Raw genomic sequence first — 21699 nt, forward strand, 5'->3', positions numbered from 1 at the left:
CACCGACTAATGGCGTTTATGAGATAATCAGATGTGCATGTTCCAAGGCTGGGTAGCATATTTACCCTTGGAAACATGATCTCATATCAAGCACACTTTCCTCGACAGCTTCTTTTCACTGGGTTTGGGGAAAATATTTACTCAAAATTGGGAAAGGGCTTGCGTTCTAGTTTATCTCGCAGTAATCAGTATGTTGTTGTGGGTGTTGTTGGTCTTAGGCAAATCTTAACGATAAAAGGGTTTACCTGGCCACCCCAATACAGAGACTTTACATATTTATTTTTATTTAGTGTGTGCGTGTGCGAAATGTTAAGTGTGGTCAAATGTGTGGGTCTGATTTCTTTCATGCCTCTAGGCTTCATAAGCATCGGGAACTATTTCAACATTAGTGTAAGAAAGGAACTAAACAATTTGGAGTAAGATCATGGGTCCGGGACGATGTTAGCAATTGCAGGCGGGGCACACGGGCTTGTCCCCGTCGATGGTAAAAGTCTGCGAGGTTATAGGATTCTCGCATTTGTTGCACTGGAAGCAATTGCGATGCCACTTCACGTTCATGGCGAGCACCGCTGAGTCCGTTATAGGCTTCTCGCACTTGGCGCACCTGGCAGCAAAGAGGTTCTCGTAATCCTGTTTGCAATAGGGCTTGCCGTCGCGCTCATAGAACGTTTGACTGGCGAGCGGCTTCTTGCAGGCACCGCCGCAGCAAAAGCAAGCTTCGTGCCACCTCTCCCCCATGGCGCAGATGGTTTTTTCAAGGATCGGCTTCTTGCAGCCGGCACAGGTGTAGGTGTACCGCTCCACGAAGCACTTGTTGCACACTGGTTCTCCGCTCTGAACATTGAAGGTGGCATCCAGGATCTGCTCATCGCAGTGGTGGCACAGGAAGTGCTCCGGGTGCCACGTCTTGCCCAGGGCGGTGATCATACGCTTGGTGATGGCCTCCTGGCACTTGTGACACACAATGCTCTCAGTCATTTTGGCTTCTCGATTGGTAACTGCTAATAAAAAATGATTTTTAATGCGCATTACCAAGGGATTGTTCAATTACTCTTTTTTGATTGAATTGCTCGTATATATCGTAAATTGAGGTTAAAATACAAAATGTACAAAACAGGGCAGCTATCGATTATTTTATTGAAAGAAACAACGGAAGATGGCTATGGAACGATAAACACTGGGCAACGCAAATATTAATGAGACAAATTATAATTCTGTACTTATTTTAAGATTGGGTGTATTTCTTACTGGGTTTGTCGCCTGTTTCACTACTTCCTCTTTTCGCAGTGTGTTTTTCCTAGTTCGTAATTGTACTGTTCTCATATATCAAAACAGTTGTCACAGGGCCACCGTTGTTACTTTACTTTCTATTAGATGTTTCACACAAAATGGGAGCACAACAACAAGCAATAACGGGTATAATAAGGGTATACTAGATTCGTTAAAAAGTATGTAACAGGCAGAAGGAAGCGTTTCCGAACATACAAAGTATATATATTCTTGATCAGGATCAATTGCCGAGTCGATCTAGCCATGCCCGTCTGTTCGTATGAGATTCAGCATACAAATTCTAGAGACAACGATGCAGCGCAAGTTTGTTGGCCCATGCTGCCACGCCCACAAGCCGCAAAAAACGGCCACTCCCACACTTTTAAAAAAGTCTTGATATTTTTTTACATTTCATTTTTTATCAATTTGCAAAAAAACTTTTTGCCACGTCTACTCTAACGCCGTAAAACCGCCCATAACTGCTACGCTAACATTTTAGAAATTTTGAAAATTATTTCTTCATAATTCCATAACTTTTTGCCACGCCCTAAAACCGCACTAAATTGCTACGCCTACACTTTTGAAAACTGTTGATATTTTTATTAGTCTTGGAAATTCCTATCGATTTGCCAAAAAAAACTTTCTGCCACGCCCACTCAAACGCCCTAAAGCCAAAAACTGCCACGCACTTTTGAAAAATGTTTAGATTTTTCTTCGTTTTATTGTTTGTCTTGGCAATTTTTATATGTATACCAAAAGCACTGTGGACACGCCACTCCTTTCACCTTAAAAACTCCCAAAACAGTAACGCCCACATTTTTAAACAATTTTTACTCATTTTTTTCTATCGATATCCCAGAAAAATTATTAAATTTCGCTTTTGCATTCACACCAGCTGAGTAACCGTTATCTGATAGTCGGGGAACTCGTATGTAAAATTCTATCTTGTTCTTAATTTTTTTGTATTAATTCCATATTTATCTAGATTACACATCTGCGTAACCGATTCGTGACTACGCCAAGAGACGGCCACCACTTCATATCGAGAAGAATCGATAAGGCAGTTGTACTGCGATCTTAACGGAAAGATTTTTTAAAGCTCTTCAATTTTTGTTTTTAAAATTAAATAATTCATTATTTAAAGTGCTGCCAAAAGCTTGTTATTTAACGAAAGGCTGCAACATATTGGAAAGGGCTTGCTCGACCTTATCTCACAGTAATCAGAATGTTATTTTGGGTGACCAACACCACTAAGGCAAATCTTAGGGTATACCTGTCTACCCCAATACAGAGACTTAACATATTTGTTTTTTATTTTTATTTAGTGTTTGTGTGTGTATTAAGTTTGTGTGTTAAATGTGTAAGTCTGTTTTCTTGCATGCCTCTAGGCTTACTAAGCTTCGGGAACTATTTCAACATTATTGTAAGCAAGCAAATGAACAATTTGGAGGAAGAGCAAGGATGCACCATGGTTATCCGGGACGATGTTAGCAATTGCAGGCGGGGCACACGGGCTTGTCCCCGTCGATGGTGAAAGTCTGCGAGGTTATAGGATTCTCGCACTTGTTGCACCGGAAGCAATCGCGATGCCACTTCACGTTCATGGCGAGCACCGCTGAGTCCGTTATAGGCTTCTCGCACTTGGCGCACCTGGCAGCAAAGAGGTCCTCGTAATCCTTTTTGCAATAGGGCTTGCCGTCGCGCTCATAGAACGTTTGATTGGCGAGCGGCTTTTTGCAGGCACCGCCGCAGCAAAAGCAATCTTCGTGCCAGCTCTCCCCCATGGCGCAGATGGTTTTTTCAAGGATCGGCTTCTTGCAGCCGGCACAGGTGTAGGTGTACCGCTCCACGAAGCACTTGTTGCACACTGGTTCTCCGCTCTGAACATTGAAGGTGGCATCCAGGATCTGCTCATCGCAGTGGTGGCACAGGAAGTGCTCCGGGTGCCACGTCTTGCCCAGGGCGGTGATCATACGCTTGGTGATGGCCTCCTGGCACTTGTGACACACAATGCTCTCAGTCATTTTGGCTTCTCGATTGGTAACTGCAAAAAAAAAATGTGTTTGTTAATACGCATGTACAAAACAGGGTTGCTATTGATTATCGATTTATTGAAAGAAACAATGAAAGCTGGATAGGCAACGCAAATATCAATGAGAGAAATTATAATTCTGTACTAATTTCAAGATGGGATGTATTTCTTACTGGGTTTGGCGCCTGTTTCACTACTTCCTCTTTCTTTTCGCAATGTTTTTTTCTGAATTCGTTATCGTACTCTTCTCATATATCAAAACAATTTTCACAGGGCCACCGTTTTTACTTTACTTTCTTCTAGATGGTTCACACAAAATGGGAGAACAAAAAGAAGCAATACGGACTTGGACAAAATTTTGATACTGTTTTTTTTTTTTTTTGAAAAATTTTGATGTTTTTATTCAAATAACTATAGAAAACGAAACGAATGAAAACGTATGAATTTAGCAAGACTCAAAAACTGAATGAGATATTCGATGGAAACGCTGGGGGTATGTTTTGACATCTAGAAAATGTACAAGCATCGCCTACTGGACTGTAAAGTATTTGATTTTCCTTTCTAGGCTTTCTATGTTACTGTGACTACTGTTTAAATTTGTATCAAAAGGTTAATTGCCTAAATAGATGGCAATATGCTTGTGATTTCTTTAACATAATTTTATCTCCTTACCGAAAGTTATAAACATACTTTAGTCACTTATACATATTCGAGTATAAGAATTAGTCACACCAAAAACCATTAATAAATGGGTAAAAGGATAATAATAAGGGAGGTCTTCCACTTTCAAGGGTGATTTCTCCAAGCAAAGGGGCGGCATTTCCTTGAAGGCGCTGCTAGAATGTTTCCCAATTTATTATACAAAATTTAATTAAAGCAAAAATCCTGCGAAACTTCCGCATAGCCGGCAATTAACAAGGGCTGGGGTGGTGGCTACTCCTTTAAAGGACTCATCCACCCAAACGACTCGCCAGAAGGGTCGTCGTTGCCTCTTTCATCGTGGATCATGCACTTCGAAAAAATGAATTCGCTGAAAGAAATATTACTAAAACATCCAATTATTAAAAAAACAAGAGAAACAAGTTGTTTGGCAAGTCGAAATATGAAAATATTATATCGAAAGGTTTCTCAAAAATGTGGGCGTGGCAAAAAGTTTTTATGCAAATTGATAGAAAATAAAAATATAAAAAATGAAAAAATATCAACACGTTTTTCAAAAGTGTGGGAGTGACAGTTTTGTGCGGTATGTAGGCGTTAGAATGGGCGTGGCAACATGGGCCAAAAACTTGTCTCTTAAATCTGTGTGCTGAATCTCATCCTTCTATCATTTATAGTTCCTGAGATCTCGACGTTCATACGTACAGACGGACATGGCTACATCGACTCCACTATTGATTTTGATCAAGAATATATATACTTTGTAAGGTTGGAAACGCTTCCTTCTGCCTGTTACATACTTTTCAACGAGTCTAGTATACCCTTTTACTCTACGAGTAACTTGTGTAATAAAATTGAAAGTATTCTATACAGTCTTAGCTACTTTCGTGTTTCTGTATGAGTTTTTTTAAAAGTGTGAGCTGAGTAGGTCTGTATTAACTTATTCAAAATGATTTAGAGAATTATTGAATAATATATCGTGGAGTAATTACCCACAAACCCTGAACTATTGTATAACTTAAGTATAAGTTTTTTCGTGTGCCTGTGGAACATCTTTTGTTCCCTATTGAAGGCCACTCGGTGGAGCACAGCAATGTGTGCGGTCGCTACGCAACGGGGGTGGGGGTGTGGAGCTCCTGGTGGCGCTCGGGAGTCATCGGCGGAGGACATGTCACAATTTGGTTTGCGCTTTGATGCGGTGCATGGAATTTGAAATTGCAGCACCAGTCGGACGGGCGAGCTAGTTGTGTAAGTCGGATGGGAATTTGTGTCAGGCGTCTGTCTGCGTATGCCAAAGAGTGCTCGTATGCCATCCACATCCTCATCCAAATACAGATCCAAATTCCCAGCCCCGAATATAGGTTGAGCTGCTCGTAATTATTTATATTGAGTACTACTAAGAATTTCCCATGTTTAACCGATAATTGCATCCAGTTCGCGCACTTTCTAATTGCGCAGAGTGGCGCAACATTATATTTTGGCACGTTTGTGGGACAAGTTCAAAGAGTTGCTCCTTTGGGGCCACATAAATATGTCCTTCAAGCCAACTCGTAATTGCAAACGCTCTTGCATGACCCACAATAATTTATTTGGGTTTCTCAACTGCACTCGGGTGGTTTTATTCGTGTGAGTACATTTAATTAGTCGCAAGATTAGATTAGGCCAAAAGAGGAATGAGCCGAAAAAATCCACAAAAATGGCACCTAGTTCATAATGCCGTTAGTAGTCAGAAGATTTTGTGACTAGAATATGTTGCTTTTGTGGAGATAAACAATACGTGAGTTAATGGGTAATTTGGGCAACTCCGGTTATAGCTTTTAAATTAGCTGCATAATTTTGGCAGTTCCTTGGATTGTGTTAAAGCACAAATAATTTATGAAACGACACTTGTAATAAGGATCACTAGACGAATCGATCTGGACACCGCCGTCTTTATGACCGATTGAACGTTGAGATCTTGGGAGCAATAATACTCTAGCAGGGAATCAGATAGAAGAGGAAATCGAGTATAGCGTTCTCTCTTGTTTACTAGATTCGTAGAAAAGTATGTAACAGGCAGAAGGAAGCGTTAAAGTACATATGTATGTATGTATCTTTTGATAAGGATCTATAACCTAGTCGATCTGGTCATGTCCGTCTGTCCATATGAGCGTCGAGATCTCAGGAACTATAAAAGCTAGAAGGATGAGATTCATTTATACACAATTGTATTAGTTGCTTAAATTTCTATCGATTTGCAAACCATATTTTTTCCACGCCCACTCTAACCCCTTAAAGCCGGCAAACCGGTCACGCCTACACTTTTGCCATTTTTTTTCCTCATATTATTCTCCAATATCTATCGATATCCCAGAAAAATGATTAAATTTTGCGTTCGCATTCACACTGGCTGAGAAACGGGTAATGGGGAACTCGACTATTAAATTCTCTCTTGTTTTTTGTTGGGCACGCTTACTTGCTTCCTCCGAAAGCCGTTATATCAGCATACCGTGCAATGGTTGGGCGTGTTGGTACTCATGTTACATAGGTACGATTACTTGTTGTATGTATGTCATTCCTGTTTGTTATGCAACTTATTTTGGTTTTCCCAAGAAGGATTCGAAACAGCGACGTCTCTTGCATATGAATTTATGTACATATGTACATTTGATACTTAGGTACATAGGTACATACATATTTATCAGCGGACATATGTCGGTGCTGACCGCCGATGACCAAGAACTGTCATTGATGTACAAAATTAGCGCACCCACAGGAACGTAGGAATATTTACAAAAATTGCCTTCAATTAAAACTCAAATATATTTTTTTTTACCACAAATAGACTTAAAAAGTTTTCTGATGCAGCGATACGTACATACATATGTACATATTTAAGTGAGACAACTATATAGCATTGGTTTCAGGACGTATAGTTTGTCTTAAAGCTCACAACTTTGAGTTCCCGTGGAACATGGCTAATGTATGTTTGTTTGAATTTAAATCAAAATAGGAAACGTATGTATAATTGTAACGTTCAAACCGTAACAAGAGGAGGAGCAGGTCAGATGACAGAAACGGAGTTGCAATCAATTACGCGACGATTTAATTATGCATCCGGGGAACATACAGGACACAGGATACATGTACGAGACACACGGCGCATTGAACTTTGATTTGGGCCAGGACCGCAGCCCCATTAAAAGTCAGTTGGCCAAATGGGATTTGAGTTCATTGATAATTGAAATCATTTATACACAATTATTTACCGAGGTATAAAGAGTAGTATCTTATAACATATAAAAAGAGGGTTCGCAATGTGTTTCTCCATATCTTCGGTTACATATTCAGGAGAAAACGCCAGGTTCCTCAACTGTTAGATATCCGTTATGCGTCTTTTCGGAGAGCGAGGGAGAATTTTAAAGATGTTGGCAAGACGTGGACAAAGTGTAGTGGGCACCGCTACTTTTCTCGGTTCCTCTCAACACAATTAAAGTTGTTTAGAATGCACAGAGCAAAACAAACTGCATGGGTCGCTCTCTTGGGATCTCTGAATCTCGCACGCCTTTAAATATAGCATAGCTCTGCTTCCGTTCTGGTTTCTATGTCGGCTATTACTCATTGCACTTGCATTGCAGGCCTCGAACATCACAGTTGCAAAGTGGGCACAATTTTGTCGTTTTCGGCTTTACATCATCAGCACAGAAACCTTTTGGCCAGTTTAATTCCATGGATATCTAGAAGCTATATGTAATGTATTCTCTATTCCTCACTCACTTTCTTCTGATCGCGTTGCCAGTCCTCGCAGACATAGACAGAAGTCAGTTTATGGTGGGTAAGTGCTTCCAACTAGTTCACAGTCCCGACCTCTTGGGATCCGGATCGCTACAGTTTGCCTATTCTGTAGGTAGCATCTTCACATCAGACAAAGATGAGTCGGAAATCGCATTCCGAACAGCGGTAGACCGTGCAAACATATTGGAGCGGAACGTAGAGTTGGTTCCAATTGTGGTGTATGCTAACACCGATGATAGTTTCATCATGGAAAAAATGGGTAAGTCTTGAGGACTGTTAGACGGTACTCATCATTGCCGTTTAATTAAAGCTATATGCTTGTGATTTTCAAAAAACGGCTAACTAGTTTTCGCTCTTTTATAATAATGACAAACTGTTGATTCTATTAATACATCACACATTTTTAGTTTGCAATTTGATTTCCCAAGGAGTAATCGCCATTTTTGGACCCAGCACAGGCAGCAGTTCAGGTGAGTATTAAGCAATTAAAAATATTGAAATTAATGTAATGCGCCTTCCCTAATGCAGACATAATTGCCTCAATATGCGACACACTCGATATTCCGCACATAGTATATGACTGGATACCCAATGAATCTATCCCAGATCGGGAACACTCTACAATGACTCTTAATGTTCATCCCGATAACCTCTTGTTGTCCCAGGGGCTGGCGGAGATTGTGCAGAGCTTTGCCTGGCGTAGCTTTACAGTTGTCTATGAGACTGACAAGGGTAACTTCTAAGCGAGGATCGGCGGAAGAAATTCTAATTTTTCTGACCACTTAGAGCTTCAACAACTTCAGGATATTTTGCAAGTCGGTGAGCCCATCAGCAATCCAACCACAGTAAAACAACTGGGGCCGGGTGACGACCACCGGCCTTTTTTAAAGGAAATCAAACTCTCTACCGATAACTGCCTCATCCTACATTGTGCCCCCGACAATTTATTAAAAATATTGCAACAGGCAAATGAGCTAAAAATGTTGGGCGAGTATCAGGTTCGTATTCTACAAATGAGCAAAAGTGTTAATACTTAACGACGTTTTATACCTTAAGAGCGTTTTCATACCACTCCTGGACACCCATTCCATCGATTTTGGTGAACTTTCCGGGGTCGAGGCCAACATAACTACGGTTCGACTAATGGATCCATCCGATTTTCACGTGAAAAATGTAGTGCACGACTGGGAAGAACGCGAAAAACGGGAGGGACGCTACTTTAAAGTCGACCCAAATAGAGTCAAATCCCAAATGATTCTGCTCAATGACGCCGTTTGGCTCTTTTCTAAGGGACTTACCGAACTCGGAATTTTCGAGGAGCTCACCGCTCCCGATCTAGAATGTAGGCGAAAAAAACCGTGGCCATTTGGTAAACGCATTATTGAGTTCATAAAGGCGGTAAGATCTTTTGAAAATTTATATTTTTCTTAAAGACAAAAACCAAACCAAAATTATTCAAACTATCCAGGTGAACTAGCGACCTAGTCATTTCTTTGGTACCCGACCATGTTTAAGATACAAAACCAAGATACATAGATCAATGCCTTGGAAGCATTATAAACCGGTACTTGTAAGATGAAAGTATATTCTAGATACTATGAAAAGTATGTTAGAGGTTTAAGGGAGCGTTTCCGAGCCTGTAAAGTATATATTGTATATTCTTTATCAGGATCGATCTGGCCATGTCCGTCTGTCCGTATGAACGTCGAGATCTCAGGTAGTTCAGGTAGTAAAGCTAGTTAAGATAAAGCATCCAGATTTTAGAGACGTAGACGCAGAGAAAGTTTTTTACTGATGTTCCCATGCCAACACAAACGCTCAGAAGCTGCCACGCCCACACTTATGAGAAATGTTTTAATTTTTTCGTTTTATTTTTTTTTCTTGCCAAATTCTATCAGTATCAGCATGTTTGCTCACCAATTAGTTTGTGCCCACGTCCAGTTTTTGAGATATGAAATTTCGAAAAAGTTGGAAAAAAACTAAGTTTAACTATGACGAAAAAACATGGGCAAAAAATGGGCAAACGATTCCAGCTTTCAAGTTTAAAAAATTGGATTTTTCAGAACCCAGCTTCTTTGAGCTAATTTTTATCGTGGCATATCGATGTTGGAATTTTTCGTTCGCCTCCACTAGCTTCCAGCTGAGTAACGGGTATCTGATAGTCGGACAACTCGACTATAGCTTACTTTCTTGTTTTCTTAGCTTGCGAAGCTTTATATCATAATTTATTATCAAGAGATTTTCATAGCGGTCCGAGGAGACTTCGACGGGACGAATTGACTTTAATGAGAATGGACAAAGAAGTTTTTTCACCCTGCGTTTTATGGAATTAAACTCTGATGGCTTTTTGGATTTAGCCACTTGGGATCCAGTGAACGGATTGGATGTGCTTAATGACGACGAAGAGAGCGAGAAGAGAGTTGGCCAGAAGCTGTCGAACAAAACATTTATTGTATCCTCACGCCTGGGAGCCCCATTCCTTACACTCCGAGAGCCCCAGGAAGGTGAAATCCTGACGGGGAATTCCCGTTACGAGGGATACTCTATAGACTTAATCAACGAAATTGCCAAAATGCTGAACTTTAAGTTCGAATTCCGAATGTCCCCCGACGGAAAGTACGGTGCTCTAAATAAGGTGACCCAGACCTGGGATGGCATAGTGAGGCAACTGATTGATGGGGTATGTTAAATAATAGTGTAGTAATAGGGATTATATAAATATATAGATCAGTAACACAAACCGAGTCGATCTGGACATGTCCGTATGAACGGCGAGATCAATTAAAGCTGGAAAAGTGATGTCAAGCATGAAGATTTTAGTGAAGCCCACGCTGTGCACTCTTATGCCCACAACGTCCAAAACGGTTTACTCACTTTTTGGTTTTCTTTTTTTTATCATTTGATTTCGACACATCCACTGTAATCGCTGTCCTAAGAACAAAATTTTTACATGTTTTGATTTTGTTTTTTGCCAGTGTCTCTTGTTATCTCTTTTTTTCCTTTTAGAATGCTGACCTTGGAATCTGCGATTTGACAATGACGTCATCCCGACGTCAGGCAGTTGACTTTACACCTCCATTCATGACCCTAGGAATCAGCATACTGTTTTCGAAGCCTCCCACACCACCCACTGACTTGTTTTCGTTTTTATCTCCATTCTCCTTGGATGTGTGGATCTACATGGGCTCCGCATATCTCTTTATTTCCCTTCTTTTGTTCGCATTGGCTCGGATGGCGCCCGACGACTGGGAAAACCCTCATCCCTGCAAGGAACCCGAAGAAGTGGAGAACATATGGTCGATTATGAACACTACATGGCTCTCGATAGGCTCATTGATGGGGCAAGGCTGTGACATTCTGCCGAAGTAAGAGGGTATTATATAGGTATTATTTTGTGTTACAGATCAATTATTTTCCAGAGCTGCCTCAACTCGGTTGGTCACTGGAATGTGGTGGTTCTTCGCTCTAATGATGCTGAATTCCTACACGGCTAATCTGGCTGCCTTTCTAACCAATTCTCGGCAGGCGAACTCCATCAACAGTGCCGAGGATCTGGCTGCACAAAGTAAAATTAAATACGGTGCTATGGCTGGTGGTTCCACAATGGGGTTCTTTCGGGACTCGAACTTTAGCACTTACCAGAAGATGTGGACCGCCATGGAAAGCGCCAGTCCTTCAGTTTTCACAAAAACCAACGACGAGGGCGTCGAGAGGGTACAAAAAGGCAAGAATTTATACGCCTTTTTAATGGAGTCCACCACATTGGAGTACAATGTGGAACGAAAGTGCGACCTGGTGCAGATCGGTGGCTGGCTAGACTACAAGAGCTATGGCATAGCAATGCCCTTCAGTAAGTGTAGACGATGCCCTAATATGGTTTTAAGATAAATTAATATTCCATCTATATAAATTTCTCACTCACTTACTTGGGATCTTGGCACAAAGCAGCTCCACTGCTTGCCAGGTTACACAAGTCCAATGGCCTGATGGCACTTTGCCCTTTTTAGGCATTGATGCGTCCCTAAAGATTGCAAGTTCGGTCCGTAGCTGTACCGAGCTGCTGTTCCAATCCTCAAATCTTTTATTCAAAATATTGCCCAAGACTTAATAGTTTCTTTCAGATTCTCCGTATCGCAAACAGATCAGTGCGGCAGTGCTGAAGTTGGGCGAACTTGGACAGCTGGCGGAACTAAAGCGAAAGTGGTGGAAGGAGATGCACGGCGGCGGGAACTGCGAAAAGAGCGACGAAGATGGGGGAGACACGCCAGAGCTTGGATTGGAAAACGTGGGTGGAGTCTTCCTGGTGCTTGGTCTCGGCTTGCTTTCAGCAATGGTTTTGGGATGCACGGAATTTCTATGGAACGTGAAATCGGTAGCAATTGAAGAAAAGGTAGTTGATATAACAATTCTTATACCCGTTTTTAATTCTACTATGCTGAAAGGATTCATTTTGACTTTGGGACAAATTCAATAGAACTCTTTTATTTATGTGTAGATCTCGCTTAAGGAGGCTTTTAAATCAGAGGCTTTGTTTGCGGCTAGAATATGGATAACCACTAAACCTGTACATACAAGTTCTGAGTCTGGAAGCTCAAATTCGTCTAGTTCCTCGTCAAGCCGCTCCAAGCATTCTTTCAAGTCGCAGGGATTGTCAATGAAAAGCCTTAAAAGCTCAGGATATCAGGACGTAGAAGCTTCAGTCCACAGCAAACTAAAAAAAATCGGTTCCATGTTCTCACTAAAGTCACAGAAGACAGTCACTCCACCTCCAGAGATAGGCTGGAAACTGGACAAGTCAACACAAATCGATGTAGTTCCAACATCTGATGTAGATCAAGAATTGATACCGGAGGTAGAACCACATCTACCACATCGGCACCATCATCACCATCATCATCGCCATCATCATCACCATCATCAACCCGATCAGGAACATGATAGGAATCCCTCGCCTCCTGAGTAATAATTTTGTAAAAGAATTTTACCCTCGGATCAAGAATTGTTTCAGAGCGTACTTTTTTTTTAAATTCTTAGCTACTTGATGTATAAATTCCAATTCCTCAATTAAGAAATTCTTTTGTGTCGCCACCCAATATTGACAAAATAAATAAAACCAATTAAAAGCGGAAGCTATTCACCATGTTATGCTTTAAAATACTCTGCCTGAAATGCGATCACAAAGTACAACATAAATAAAATAAATTATTTGGCCCGAATATGCGTGGAAGCAATAGTTATATAGTATAGTATAGTATGTAGTAAACTATATATTTTTTTATGGCAGTCGCATTCGGCACCGCACGCTAAAATTTCAATATCAAAGTTGGACAGAATTTTCTGCTTTTGGATGATTCAGTAAAATCTGGGTGTCTAATCTTTGCTTTTCAGCTTTTGTAGTTCCCGAAATATTCTCGTCCATACGGACGGACAGACAGCCAGACATGACTAGATTAACTTGGCTAGTGATCCTGATCATATCTAAACACAGTTCAAAATTAAACTATTTTAATAAGGCGACCCAAAGCTTTCCATGTCCCAATTCTATATTTGAGTTCGCTAAGTTCTAAAAATATTTATACCGATAAGTTCTTTCCTATATACCTAAAAAAATCAATGTGCTTAAAAACATTAAAGGTGAGACTTTTATTATTCGTTTGATTTTAAACATTTTTAGGTTTTTTTAATTTTTAAAATCTTTTTTGGCTTTCATTAATTTTTTTGTTTATTTTATTTACGTAAATGAATAATTCCATTACACTGATAAGTATTTTCGTAATGTTTCGGATTGCAAATTTCATTTAAAGTTGTTGTTGTCCTATTTAAATTATATTTAATTTTTAAATTAAATACATAGGATGTTTACCTAAATAATTATGTAAGATATTATTTGCTTATTAATTAATAACTATAATATAATATTTTTGCACACCTCTGTTAATTTATTGCAAAGCTAGTTGAATATGTTTTTAAGGTACATCATTTGCTTTTTTGTTCCGTTTTTGAGCTTCTACCGCACAATTTTATTATGTAATTTTATACACTTATACCTACGTTTCTAAAGGATACAGAGTTTGATTTAGTGCCTAAGGTTTAGGGCAAAAATAAACTAACACAAGAATATCTAGATTTTTATGTGAAATTCTTTTAGGTACATTTCTATATACATACATACATCCATAGATGTACATTTTAAGGGATGCTTCATATAAAATAAAATACTTTTCAAACGAGTATTTTCGCTTAATATAGAAAGTTTCGGTAGATATAAATAACGATTGTTTGGGGCGTCTTGGCTAAGGTGAATTAACTAATGTTGCTTAAAAATTCTGCTGTCTATTATCTCGAACCATATCCTTGATGTTACGGTTACGTAGTCAATCCTTAGCGGTAATTGCCACTGGAGGAAATTGTCGCTCATCGTAGAGCTTTGTTGGAGTGTCGATGGCATCGCAAAGCTTGCGAAACTTGGCAGAATCTACGGATAAGGCCTAGTTAGAAAAACTTATTCAACAAATATAAATGTTTGCTCACCAGACATTGCATCTGCCTGGTCACCTTTCAGGATGCTTGCATAGCTGTTGTCTTGCATCGGATCCGGATTCTCGATGAGCACACTAGCCGCACAGCTCTTTAGCATCGTAAGCGAAGGCTGCGTCACAGTTGACGGATTCGAAGGCTTAGTCTGCGACCTTTGCACGCTTTCGCTCAGCTCAAGCTCTATTACATCCTCCAGGGCTCCGCGCAAGTCGTGGACAGACATCAGTTTACAGGGACCACCCCGTTCCGCAGGAAACTCGTGCACGTACAGGAATCCGTCCTCGCACGCAATCAGCAGACGTGGCTCCTTCTGAACACGGGTCAGGGCACAGATGTGCTTTAGGCCGCCCTGAGCCAGCTGCACCGTAGCAAAGGATCGGTCCTGAGCTAATACTTCGCTGACTTGCGTGGGCAGCAGCAAAGATGACACAGCCTTGGAAAACATTCCGCCCCAGGAAGCGACAGGTCTACAGCTCTCCTCTGCTGCTGTGGATGCCACTGCTTCCTTGGCAGAATTTTCGGACTTGGCAGCTACATCGGCTACAATAAAAAAGCATCATTGTATTATATGAAAATAATAATAATAAATAATATTGCTTCACTACCCACAGACGTTCAGAAAGTTCAAGAAAGTACTCAAGATAATACATTAAGGTAAGCAAAGCCAAAGCTTGGCCAACATACTCACCTATCGCTTTCAGCTCAACCGTCTCCACTGCCCGCGTATCGATCTTGAAAACGTGGACGGTCTCCGTGTTGGAGGAGGCGCAGAGGAAGTCTCCACTGGCCGAGAAGACCAGTGAGGCAATGCGGACACAGCTGACGCCCCTCCGGAATTCCTGCACCCGCTGGCCATTTTTTACACAAAAGACCCGGATGACGGTCCCGCGCTCGGAGGCGGTGGCCAGCAGAGCTCCGCTGGGCGAGAAAGCGAGAGCTGAGAGGGACGTGTCGTGGGCCCTGATGGTCATGCCCGTGCGCAGCTTGCTGGCGTTAAAGATGCGCAGCTCGCCGCTCGTTTGGCAGACTGGGAAGGCCAGGTGCGAGTTGAGGGAGAGGGCGCATAGACCCTGCTCGTTGGGAGCGATGTTCTCGATGGAGTGCAGGATCTTCATGTCGCGGATGTCGTGGATGTGTATGCTCTCCGCCAGGCAGACGATCAGGCGTTGGCGGTTCATGCGGACGCACAGGATCTCCGACGGGTAAAAGCAGTTACAGATGTCCTGCTTCTTCTTAAAGTGCAGCATCTTGAGGCAGTTGGGCTTCTGGGCGGTGACCAGCACTACTAGTGAGCTGTTGAACAGGCGCTCCACGATTCGGATTTGCTCCGTGTTGTCCTTGGCGAATATCTCCTCCACCTTGTCCTGGCTAGAAATCGAGAACAGGCGTAGACCCGTGGGGCTCAGCACGGACAGGGAACTGTCGGAACACACAGAACATCAATAAGAGTTGATGAATACGGCAAATTAAGTAAGGCATTTGAGAAGTTGCAAAGCATTGCATTTTCCTAGGATGAAAACTCGTGACCATCAGTTGTTTTTTAAAAAGTACATATATGCTGCTAACTGTTCTATTAGTTGTGAATTTATAACGATTTGTTTCACGCTATTTCTTTTTTGTAAGGGCGTGGCATTTGCTTTTTAACTTTTAGAAATGTTCCTTTGCAGACAATTTTTTGTATCCAAATAAGACTATCTCTCAATACAAAACAGAAGTATAAACATAAGCTCAGCTCATGCACATTTTCATCCTACGACTACTAAAATTCTAACGATAAAATAAGACAACCGTCATATTAATTATTTAATTAGCCCTCTCGGGCTTCCAAAAATTGCCGTAGTGGACGGTATTTCACGTCCCCATGGCGGGGTATTGGTTAAAGTTTTCAACTAGCAATAACCGCACCTCAGGAGGACTTCATTGGTTACGGTATTGCCACTGCGCAAAGATAACTAACCTCTGCCATTTTTACCATATACCATGCCGGCGCTGCCAGAAGCAGTTGGGAATTATATGCGCACACGCAGGCGAAAGCAACGAATTTGCACACTGCCAAAAGGTGCAGCATGCTTTTGGGCTCGGGCTCCATAGTTCTGTTACTTTTGATACTTTTGATAAGGCTGCCGGTGCAGGCACTTTGGGGAGGCTCTTAGAGGGTGGGTTTCGCACAGTAGCCGTTGCCCAAACGAATTAAGTACATTTGGTCGTAGACTACTTTGAATTTAATTGTGGCTTGTACCAAAATTGATTGTTCAAGAAAAACCAAAAAAACTTTTCGTGTTCTAGTTATTACTCGTAGAGTAAAATGGTATACTACTACAAGAGTGTGTAACAAGTAGAAATAAGCGTTTCCGACCATATAAAGTATACATTATTGATCAGAATGATTATAAGGCCATATTGCTTTAATTGATAAACCCGAATTGTAGTTTTGAAGCAAGGATGTTCACCGACTTCCTTCGTACCTGTCCAAAATTTGTGTGTAACCTTATAAACCTAATTTTGTCTTGGACGCTATTATTCAAGCGATTTACGCTTTACGCCTTCTTTCAGGACAATTATTGAATCTTATCCAATTTCAAATATTAAAACATTTCAGTGTTGATTTATAATTAATTTTGATGAAACTAAAGAGACAATACTAGGTTTGTTGTCAATTGTTCCTCCGGGAAACTTATTAATTATTTGTTTACCTTATCGGAAAGGCTTTATATTAAGTAAATGCATGCAATAATGTTTCAGAAATTCGTAAGTACATGAATAAATCGTGTCTTTGAATGGACGTATTTTATTATTTGAAATTAATCTGTCCAAATTGCATAACTATTTGACTAAAAATTAATATAATAATATTTTGTAAATCATCTCATCATTTAAAATGCTACCGCTAATGGTCCAGCTAGAATTAAATTTGTAAACTGTTGCCTTGAATTCAATAGCCTTACTTATTTCCCAATTTTTTTATTCTGCCCATTTTCTAAATAAAATTAATCTTGAGATCAATCTTTGAACATATTCGAGATGCGCCGTTCCACTTTGTAATAATGGTAAATATTTTTTCCACATTTTATTCCCGTTCTCAGAGGAGGTCGCTTGGCGACAACTGTGATTCTCCCTCCGCCAGATAGATGTGCATGGCCTTGAAAAGCAGCGCTATTCCCAGTTGCTTTTTCTGTTTCATGGTCCAAGACTGAGCCGGCCCATAGTAGTCGCCGCGCTTTATATTGGTAAGGTGATTCAAGCCCAGAGCGTCTATAATGGAAGCTTCGCGTGTGTATGCATCAATTGGCAAGATGTTGTGAAAGACATGAAGACATACGACTCCACTGCCATGTTGCCAAATGTCCAGGATGCGCTCCAGCTTACGGCTTCCCATCTTTCCATCTCCCGGTGGAGGGGAGCGGAAAACATCTGGCTGTAGGGTGCGGAATCCGCCGCCGCGTTCCCTATTTGTCTTATCTTTTTCGCGCTTCTGGTGAAGGCGTGTGTGCTGCCGCATGGCATCGTAAAGGTGAGCGTACGGTCGCGAACATTTACCCTTGCCTATGTAAAAAATGGAGTCCAGAAAACGCTGCCAAACCCCGAACTTTTCGAGAAAAGCGCTCTCCCCAGGCAGATTCCGAGAAATGCGTGGATCAATCAACATGTAGATGAAGCTCTGTTTAAGGTGCCCCTCTCGCATGTTCTTTTTTGTCACCCCACACTGTGCGAAATGCGCTGCAGAGGTTGCTTCATGCGGCAAGTAATCATTGATCCTCGCAAAGTCCTCTGGCGACCGCAGCGTGCGATGAAGCTCTACCGAGTATCGGATCTGCGCATCCTGGGCGTGTTTTTGGGCGGCCAGCAGCGCCTCCGTATTGCGCTTGTATTTGATTAGCTGCTTGATGTACAGCCGCTTAGTTGTTTTGGTAATGGGACCCACCGGAGCCCCTAGCTGTGTCAACTCCCGGCGCAGGGCGTCCGTTTCGTAGTCAAGTGGCAGGGTATAATTAGTGCTCACGGAGCTTTCCAAATCGTGCTTCCTCTCTTTGGGAGTTTGCTCGACTGGCTCCCGCCTGTCCCTGTTTTGTAGGTATCTCGCTTCGTAGAAAACTAACCCATTCTCGTCGTCGGTGTGAACGTAGGCCTCCTTGATTTGCAGAAAGTACTCATCCTGGCGTGCTGAGCTCTCCGCCACGTCCACCTCGTCGCCCTGAGCTGTAAAGAAACTGTGCTCCGGTTCCGGCTCCACGACGACAGCCTGAGAGACTTGCTCCACTAGCATCTCGAACACCTGACGACCCGAGTTGGGTGCATCCTCTGTCAGATTCTTCGAATTGTCCTCGTCTCTGAGCTTTTTCTGCAGGTGCTCCTTATAGTTGAAGTCCTCCTGACTAATAGCATCATCCACCATCGCTTCCACATGCTCATCGTACTGATGGAACAGGGACTGGCGGGCGCGCGAGCGTTCCACCTTCTCACGCCAGCTTTCAATAAGAGTTCGCCGCTTTGGCTGACAAGGATCTTCCGGCTGGTTCTGCCGTTGGCTCTGGATGAGTTGGGTAAGGTGAGCTTCAGTGAGGGCAAACAGGTTCACAGACTCCTCATCGGGCAGGGGTGGAATGTCGGCGCACTCCACCTCCGTTGGCTCCGGAAACTTCGGCTGCGGTCGATGCCGCCTGTGAGTGATATTAATATAGTACGGGGAAGTTACATCGTGATTGTACCTAGGCTGATTGGGGGTTAGAGCGTCAACCACCTGGACTCGCTGTTGCTGCTTTTTCTGGATCTGCCTCTCGCGGAAGATGTGATCCCGGAGCAGCTGCAGCACCTCAAAGTGGCACTCTTCAATGGCGTAGTGAACTGGCAGCTTATTATCCTCATCAGCCAGGTCCGCGCAAGCTCCGCGCTCCAGCAGCATCCTAACCAGTTCCGTCCGCCCATAAATGCTAGCGATGTGCAGCGCCGTGGTCTGGCCGTCGCACAAGGCATTCACGTCGAGGTCGGGGCACTCGAGAAACCGCTCCAGGATTCGCTGGGCCAGTCCCCCGTTTCGCATGCCGCACACGTAGTGCAAGGGAGCCAGTCCTCGATCGCAGGGCACGATGCCAGCATTTATGCTGTTCCTCTCCAGCATCGACATTATATCAGCCTCGTTCTCGTCCTCCAGGGCGTCCAGGAGGGTCAGAGCCAGAAAGTTGGCGCGCTGCTCCATCGGCGTGCTCCCTGTATTGATTTTTACCCATGCACTCTCTCGCTCCTATTTCAAACTGCAATCAATTATCGCTTAATTCTCGCCTTTTCAATGTCAGCGGTGCCGCATTTCCAAGTGTGGCCAAACTCGCAGACCTGGCGAGGCTGCCAGATGTTCGCAGTCCTAGTTGGACATTGGTGGTGGCCCGTATTTTGAGCGCCACATTTCAAACCTGTTTTTTGTCTTCGCAAGCTGAGCTCTGCCAATTATTGCGATTGATTTTTGGCACATAGTTGGCTTGGAGCGCACGCTCCACGCGATAAGCTTACCACAGTAATGTGATCAGTGAGCGCAACACGTGTTGTTGCTATTTCTGACTATTTGTTCTCTTGGATCCCAAACTAGTTCCCGCCAAAGGCGTAACGACGCTAAAATGGGCCCAAGGTTACCCCTTGTTATGCGATAGCGCATTGAGGTCTCTTGCTTGTTGTTACTCTCTCAGTTGTTTTTGTTTTCGCGTTGTTAGTAAACAAACGCAGTGTTTAAGTAAAATAAACGCACACGTTGTCATTCTCTTACATGGGGCATCGAAAATAAATTTACTGATCAGACAAAAGTGCACTTACGGTCGTTTGCATTAAAATTAAAGCTTATGAGCAATTGCGCTGGCTTATCAAATAAATAACAACAAACTCAAGAATCTTGATGACACACACAAAAACAAACCTTATCCGACCGCAAGTCTTAAGTATAAGTCTGAAGTCTTAAACAATATAACTTTAAATGCCTGATCTTAAGATTTTATTAGTTGATGTAGCAGTCCTATGACGAAGGCTTAATTATTTCCTTTGATCAAAATTCGCATATAATATATTAAATCTGTGCGTACAATCTAAATTCCTAGTCAGCTAACAGCAATTTGATAGTAATTACATAACAAAATAAAAAATTTTGGAATAATGCTGTTTACATTTTAAATTTGTACATTGCTGATAGACTTGAGACTTGAGTTTTTTTTTTTAAAACTACAGAGTATCGTAGGAAAACCCCCAAAAGATAATAGCCAATTGTTTGACTTGCGTTTTCGCGTACATTCACCCGTGCTTGATTTGTTACTGATTGGAAATCTCTCTTTTGCTTTGTTTGAGCTATGACAAATTTTTCAGATTATATTCTTTTCGATTCGATTTTCACCACAAATAGTCATATTGATGTTTGCGTTTCTTTCTAAGGCTTGCTCGCACTTCTTCCCTCACCCTGTTCTTGGATGACATCAACGTACCGTGCAATAGCGAAACTGGTTAATTAAGCTCGAGATTAAGGCTGCGTTGATAGCTACAGTGCGCTCCCGCCAGATTGACCCCCTTTGTTTCTTGTCATTTTATTTCATCCTTATCGCTCCGCACTTTCATTTGTTCCTTAGTCATCAGCTGTTGCGCATAAACAATTGATTGTGCGCCAATTGTGCGAGTGTTGGTGTCCCGCACAGTGGCCATCAGAATGGAAATACTGCTAAATCGGTCGCTTGTTGGCCACTGACAGTGTACCGAGTTCGGTTCCCAGCCCCCTCCCGAAACGGGAAAGGCATTCCAAAATGTTAGATGAATGCATGCTATTGTAATTGGAACTGCTTGTTTGCATGTTCTAATAAACTACACACACACACGACACGAAAAATGACGCCAATTCACGCTTACCCACAGACACACTAACGATCCCCGTCCACCTTCCCCACAGCAGCTGTTTTCGCCTTATTTACCCGTCTCATTTGTCGATTTTTGTGTCTCAATTGTTTGCCACTTTTCGCTTTGGTGACCTTCCGGGATTTAAGGATTTAAGCACAGATGTCGCTACTTACGTAAAGTCCTGGTTGAAGTTCATTTGATATGTGGTCATTGCTGCTGAAGATTTGTGCTTTGGTGATTGTATTTTTTTTATATAGTTACACTTTCACTGGTCTTTAGATGCTTTTTTTCAGCGATATTCAGTTGCAGAGTCCCGTCGTTTGAGTACACAAGATATTGATCGACGATGGCAGATGAGCAAAGCGAAATGATTTCACTTGATATTGAAAACTAAATTCGACTGTTTTGCGTCGTCTTTGTTGTTTTGCTGCGACTGTTTTTCTCGTTCTATCTATCAACAAATTCCCCCTACACACAACACACACACACATAAATCATCATCATTGGAACTGGGTTCGGGAACTGAACCAGCCGTGTTCACCAAATGCCATATATACCGTTAAATCATTTGT

The 21699-nt window shown here is 42.1% G+C and overlaps 5 protein-coding genes and 1 non-coding gene across 11 annotated transcripts, besides 8 other annotated features; 1 reads left to right on the forward strand and 5 right to left on the reverse strand.

The window, feature by feature from the left end:
- Nucleotides 1-85: 85 nt before the first annotated feature.
- On the reverse strand, nt 86-1416 carry CG31624 (uncharacterized protein). Of its 3 annotated transcripts, none has more exons than NM_001299192.1 (2): nt 1052-1117; nt 86-998 (listed from the first exon to the last, which is right to left on the reverse strand). In NM_001299192.1, exon 2 carries the CDS (start codon nt 976-978, stop codon nt 442-444), a length of 537 nt encoding a protein of 178 aa, NP_001286121.1. In that variant the 5' UTR covers nt 979-998; nt 1052-1117; the 3' UTR covers nt 86-441. The 3 variants fall into 3 exon arrangements, with proteins under 3 accessions (NP_001286121.1, NP_001163031.1, NP_724318.1); NM_001169560.1 differs by lacking the exon at nt 1052-1117 and adding an exon at nt 1249-1304 and having other exon boundaries at nt 228-1001; NM_165361.3 differs by lacking the exon at nt 1052-1117 and adding an exon at nt 1249-1416 and having other exon boundaries at nt 279-998.
- Nucleotides 1417-1430: 14 nt separating this feature from the next.
- Nucleotides 1431-1794: a mobile genetic element.
- A 17-nt stretch (nt 1795-1811) lies between these two features.
- Nucleotides 1812-2216: a mobile genetic element.
- Nucleotides 2217-2533: 317 nt separating this feature from the next.
- Nucleotides 2534-3843, reverse strand: CG31988 (uncharacterized protein). 2 transcript variants are annotated; one of them, NM_001299193.1, is made up of 2 exons: nt 3475-3843; nt 2534-3313 (listed from the first exon to the last, which is right to left on the reverse strand). In NM_001299193.1, the coding sequence occupies exon 2, from the start codon at nt 3291-3293 to the stop codon at nt 2757-2759; it is 537 nt and encodes a 178-aa protein (NP_001286122.1). In that variant the 5' UTR covers nt 3294-3313; nt 3475-3843; the 3' UTR covers nt 2534-2756. The 2 variants fall into 2 exon arrangements, with proteins under 2 accessions (NP_001286122.1, NP_610098.1); NM_136254.4 differs by having other exon boundaries at nt 2576-3313; nt 3475-3750.
- A 596-nt stretch (nt 3844-4439) lies between these two features.
- Nucleotides 4440-4776: a mobile genetic element.
- A 1207-nt stretch (nt 4777-5983) lies between these two features.
- Nucleotides 5984-6391: a mobile genetic element.
- Nucleotides 6392-7533: 1142 nt separating this feature from the next.
- Nucleotides 7534-12859, forward strand: clumsy. Of its 2 annotated transcripts, NM_078886.3 has the most exons (12): nt 7534-7768; nt 7845-7991; nt 8140-8202; nt 8261-8464; nt 8519-8730; nt 8789-9130; nt 9981-10412; nt 10739-11097; nt 11152-11582; nt 11681-11771; nt 11854-12122; nt 12228-12859. In NM_078886.3, the coding sequence occupies exons 2-10, from the start codon at nt 7979-7981 to the stop codon at nt 11737-11739; spliced, it is 2115 nt and encodes a 704-aa protein (NP_523610.2). In that variant the 5' UTR covers nt 7534-7768; nt 7845-7978; the 3' UTR covers nt 11740-11771; nt 11854-12122; nt 12228-12859. The 2 variants fall into 2 exon arrangements, with proteins under 2 accessions (NP_523610.2, NP_001036373.1); NM_001042908.2 differs by lacking the exon at nt 11681-11771 and having other exon boundaries at nt 7534-7772.
- Nucleotides 9321-9924: a mobile genetic element.
- Nucleotides 9637-9814: a mobile genetic element.
- Nucleotides 10444-10525: a mobile genetic element.
- A 227-nt stretch (nt 12860-13086) lies between the features above and the next one.
- Nucleotides 13087-13207: a mobile genetic element.
- Nucleotides 13208-13362: 155 nt separating this feature from the next.
- Nucleotides 13363-21613, reverse strand: Atg18b (Autophagy-related 18b). Of its 2 annotated transcripts, none has more exons than NM_001273738.1 (4): nt 21301-21613; nt 14958-15688; nt 14264-14809; nt 13363-14207 (listed from the first exon to the last, which is right to left on the reverse strand). In NM_001273738.1, exons 1-4 carry the CDS (start codon nt 21336-21338, stop codon nt 14107-14109), a joined length of 1416 nt encoding a protein of 471 aa, NP_001260667.1. In that variant the 5' UTR covers nt 21339-21613; the 3' UTR covers nt 13363-14106. The 2 variants fall into 2 exon arrangements, with proteins under 2 accessions (NP_001260667.1, NP_610100.1); NM_136256.4 differs by having other exon boundaries at nt 13734-14207.
- Nucleotides 16077-16219, reverse strand: snRNA:U4:39B (small nuclear RNA U4 at 39B). The gene has a single exon (NR_001679.1). It is a non-coding gene; the product is annotated as a small nuclear RNA U4 at 39B (small nuclear RNA).
- Nucleotides 17045-19585, reverse strand: CG8679 (uncharacterized protein). Its single transcript, NM_136255.3, has one exon. It carries the CDS (start codon nt 19461-19463, stop codon nt 17349-17351), a length of 2115 nt encoding a protein of 704 aa, NP_610099.1. The 5' UTR covers nt 19464-19585; the 3' UTR covers nt 17045-17348.
- Nucleotides 21614-21699: the final 86 nt, after the last annotated feature.

This window comes from Drosophila melanogaster, chromosome 2L, assembly GCF_000001215.4.
Source record: "Drosophila melanogaster chromosome 2L".
Lineage (NCBI taxonomy): Eukaryota > Metazoa > Arthropoda > Insecta > Diptera > Drosophilidae > Drosophila > Drosophila melanogaster.

Excerpts from the sequence above, each read along its gene's own strand:
- CG31624 (NM_001299192.1), bottom strand. The coding sequence starts at position 978 with ATGACTGAGAGCATTGTGTGTCACAAGTGCCAGGAGGCCATCACCAAG.
- CG31988 (NM_001299193.1), bottom strand. The coding sequence starts at position 3,293 with ATGACTGAGAGCATTGTGTGTCACAAGTGCCAGGAGGCCATCACCAAG.
- clumsy (NM_001042908.2), top strand. The coding sequence starts at position 7,691 with ATGTATTCTCTATTCCTCACTCACTTTCTTCTGATCGCGTTGCCAGTC. Across the intron at positions 7,992-8,139 it reads TTTCATCATGGAAAAAATGG|TTTGCAATTTGATTTCCCAA; the intron begins GTAAGTCTTGAG and ends ACACATTTTTAG. Across the intron at positions 9,131-9,980 it reads TTATTGAGTTCATAAAGGCG|CGGTCCGAGGAGACTTCGAC; the intron begins GTAAGATCTTTT and ends AGATTTTCATAG.
- CG8679 (NM_136255.3), bottom strand. The coding sequence starts at position 19,463 with ATGGAGCAGCGCGCCAACTTTCTGGCTCTGACCCTCCTGGACGCCCTG.
- Atg18b (NM_001273738.1), bottom strand. The coding sequence starts at position 21,338 with ATGACCACATATCAAATGAACTTCAACCAGGACTTTAC. Across the intron at positions 15,689-21,300 it reads AACTTCAACCAGGACTTTAC|TTCCCTGTCCGTGCTGAGCC; the intron begins GTAAGTAGCGAC and ends GTGTTCCGACAG. Across the intron at positions 14,810-14,957 it reads GGTTGAGCTGAAAGCGATAG|CCGATGTAGCTGCCAAGTCC; the intron begins GTGAGTATGTTG and ends TTTTTATTGTAG.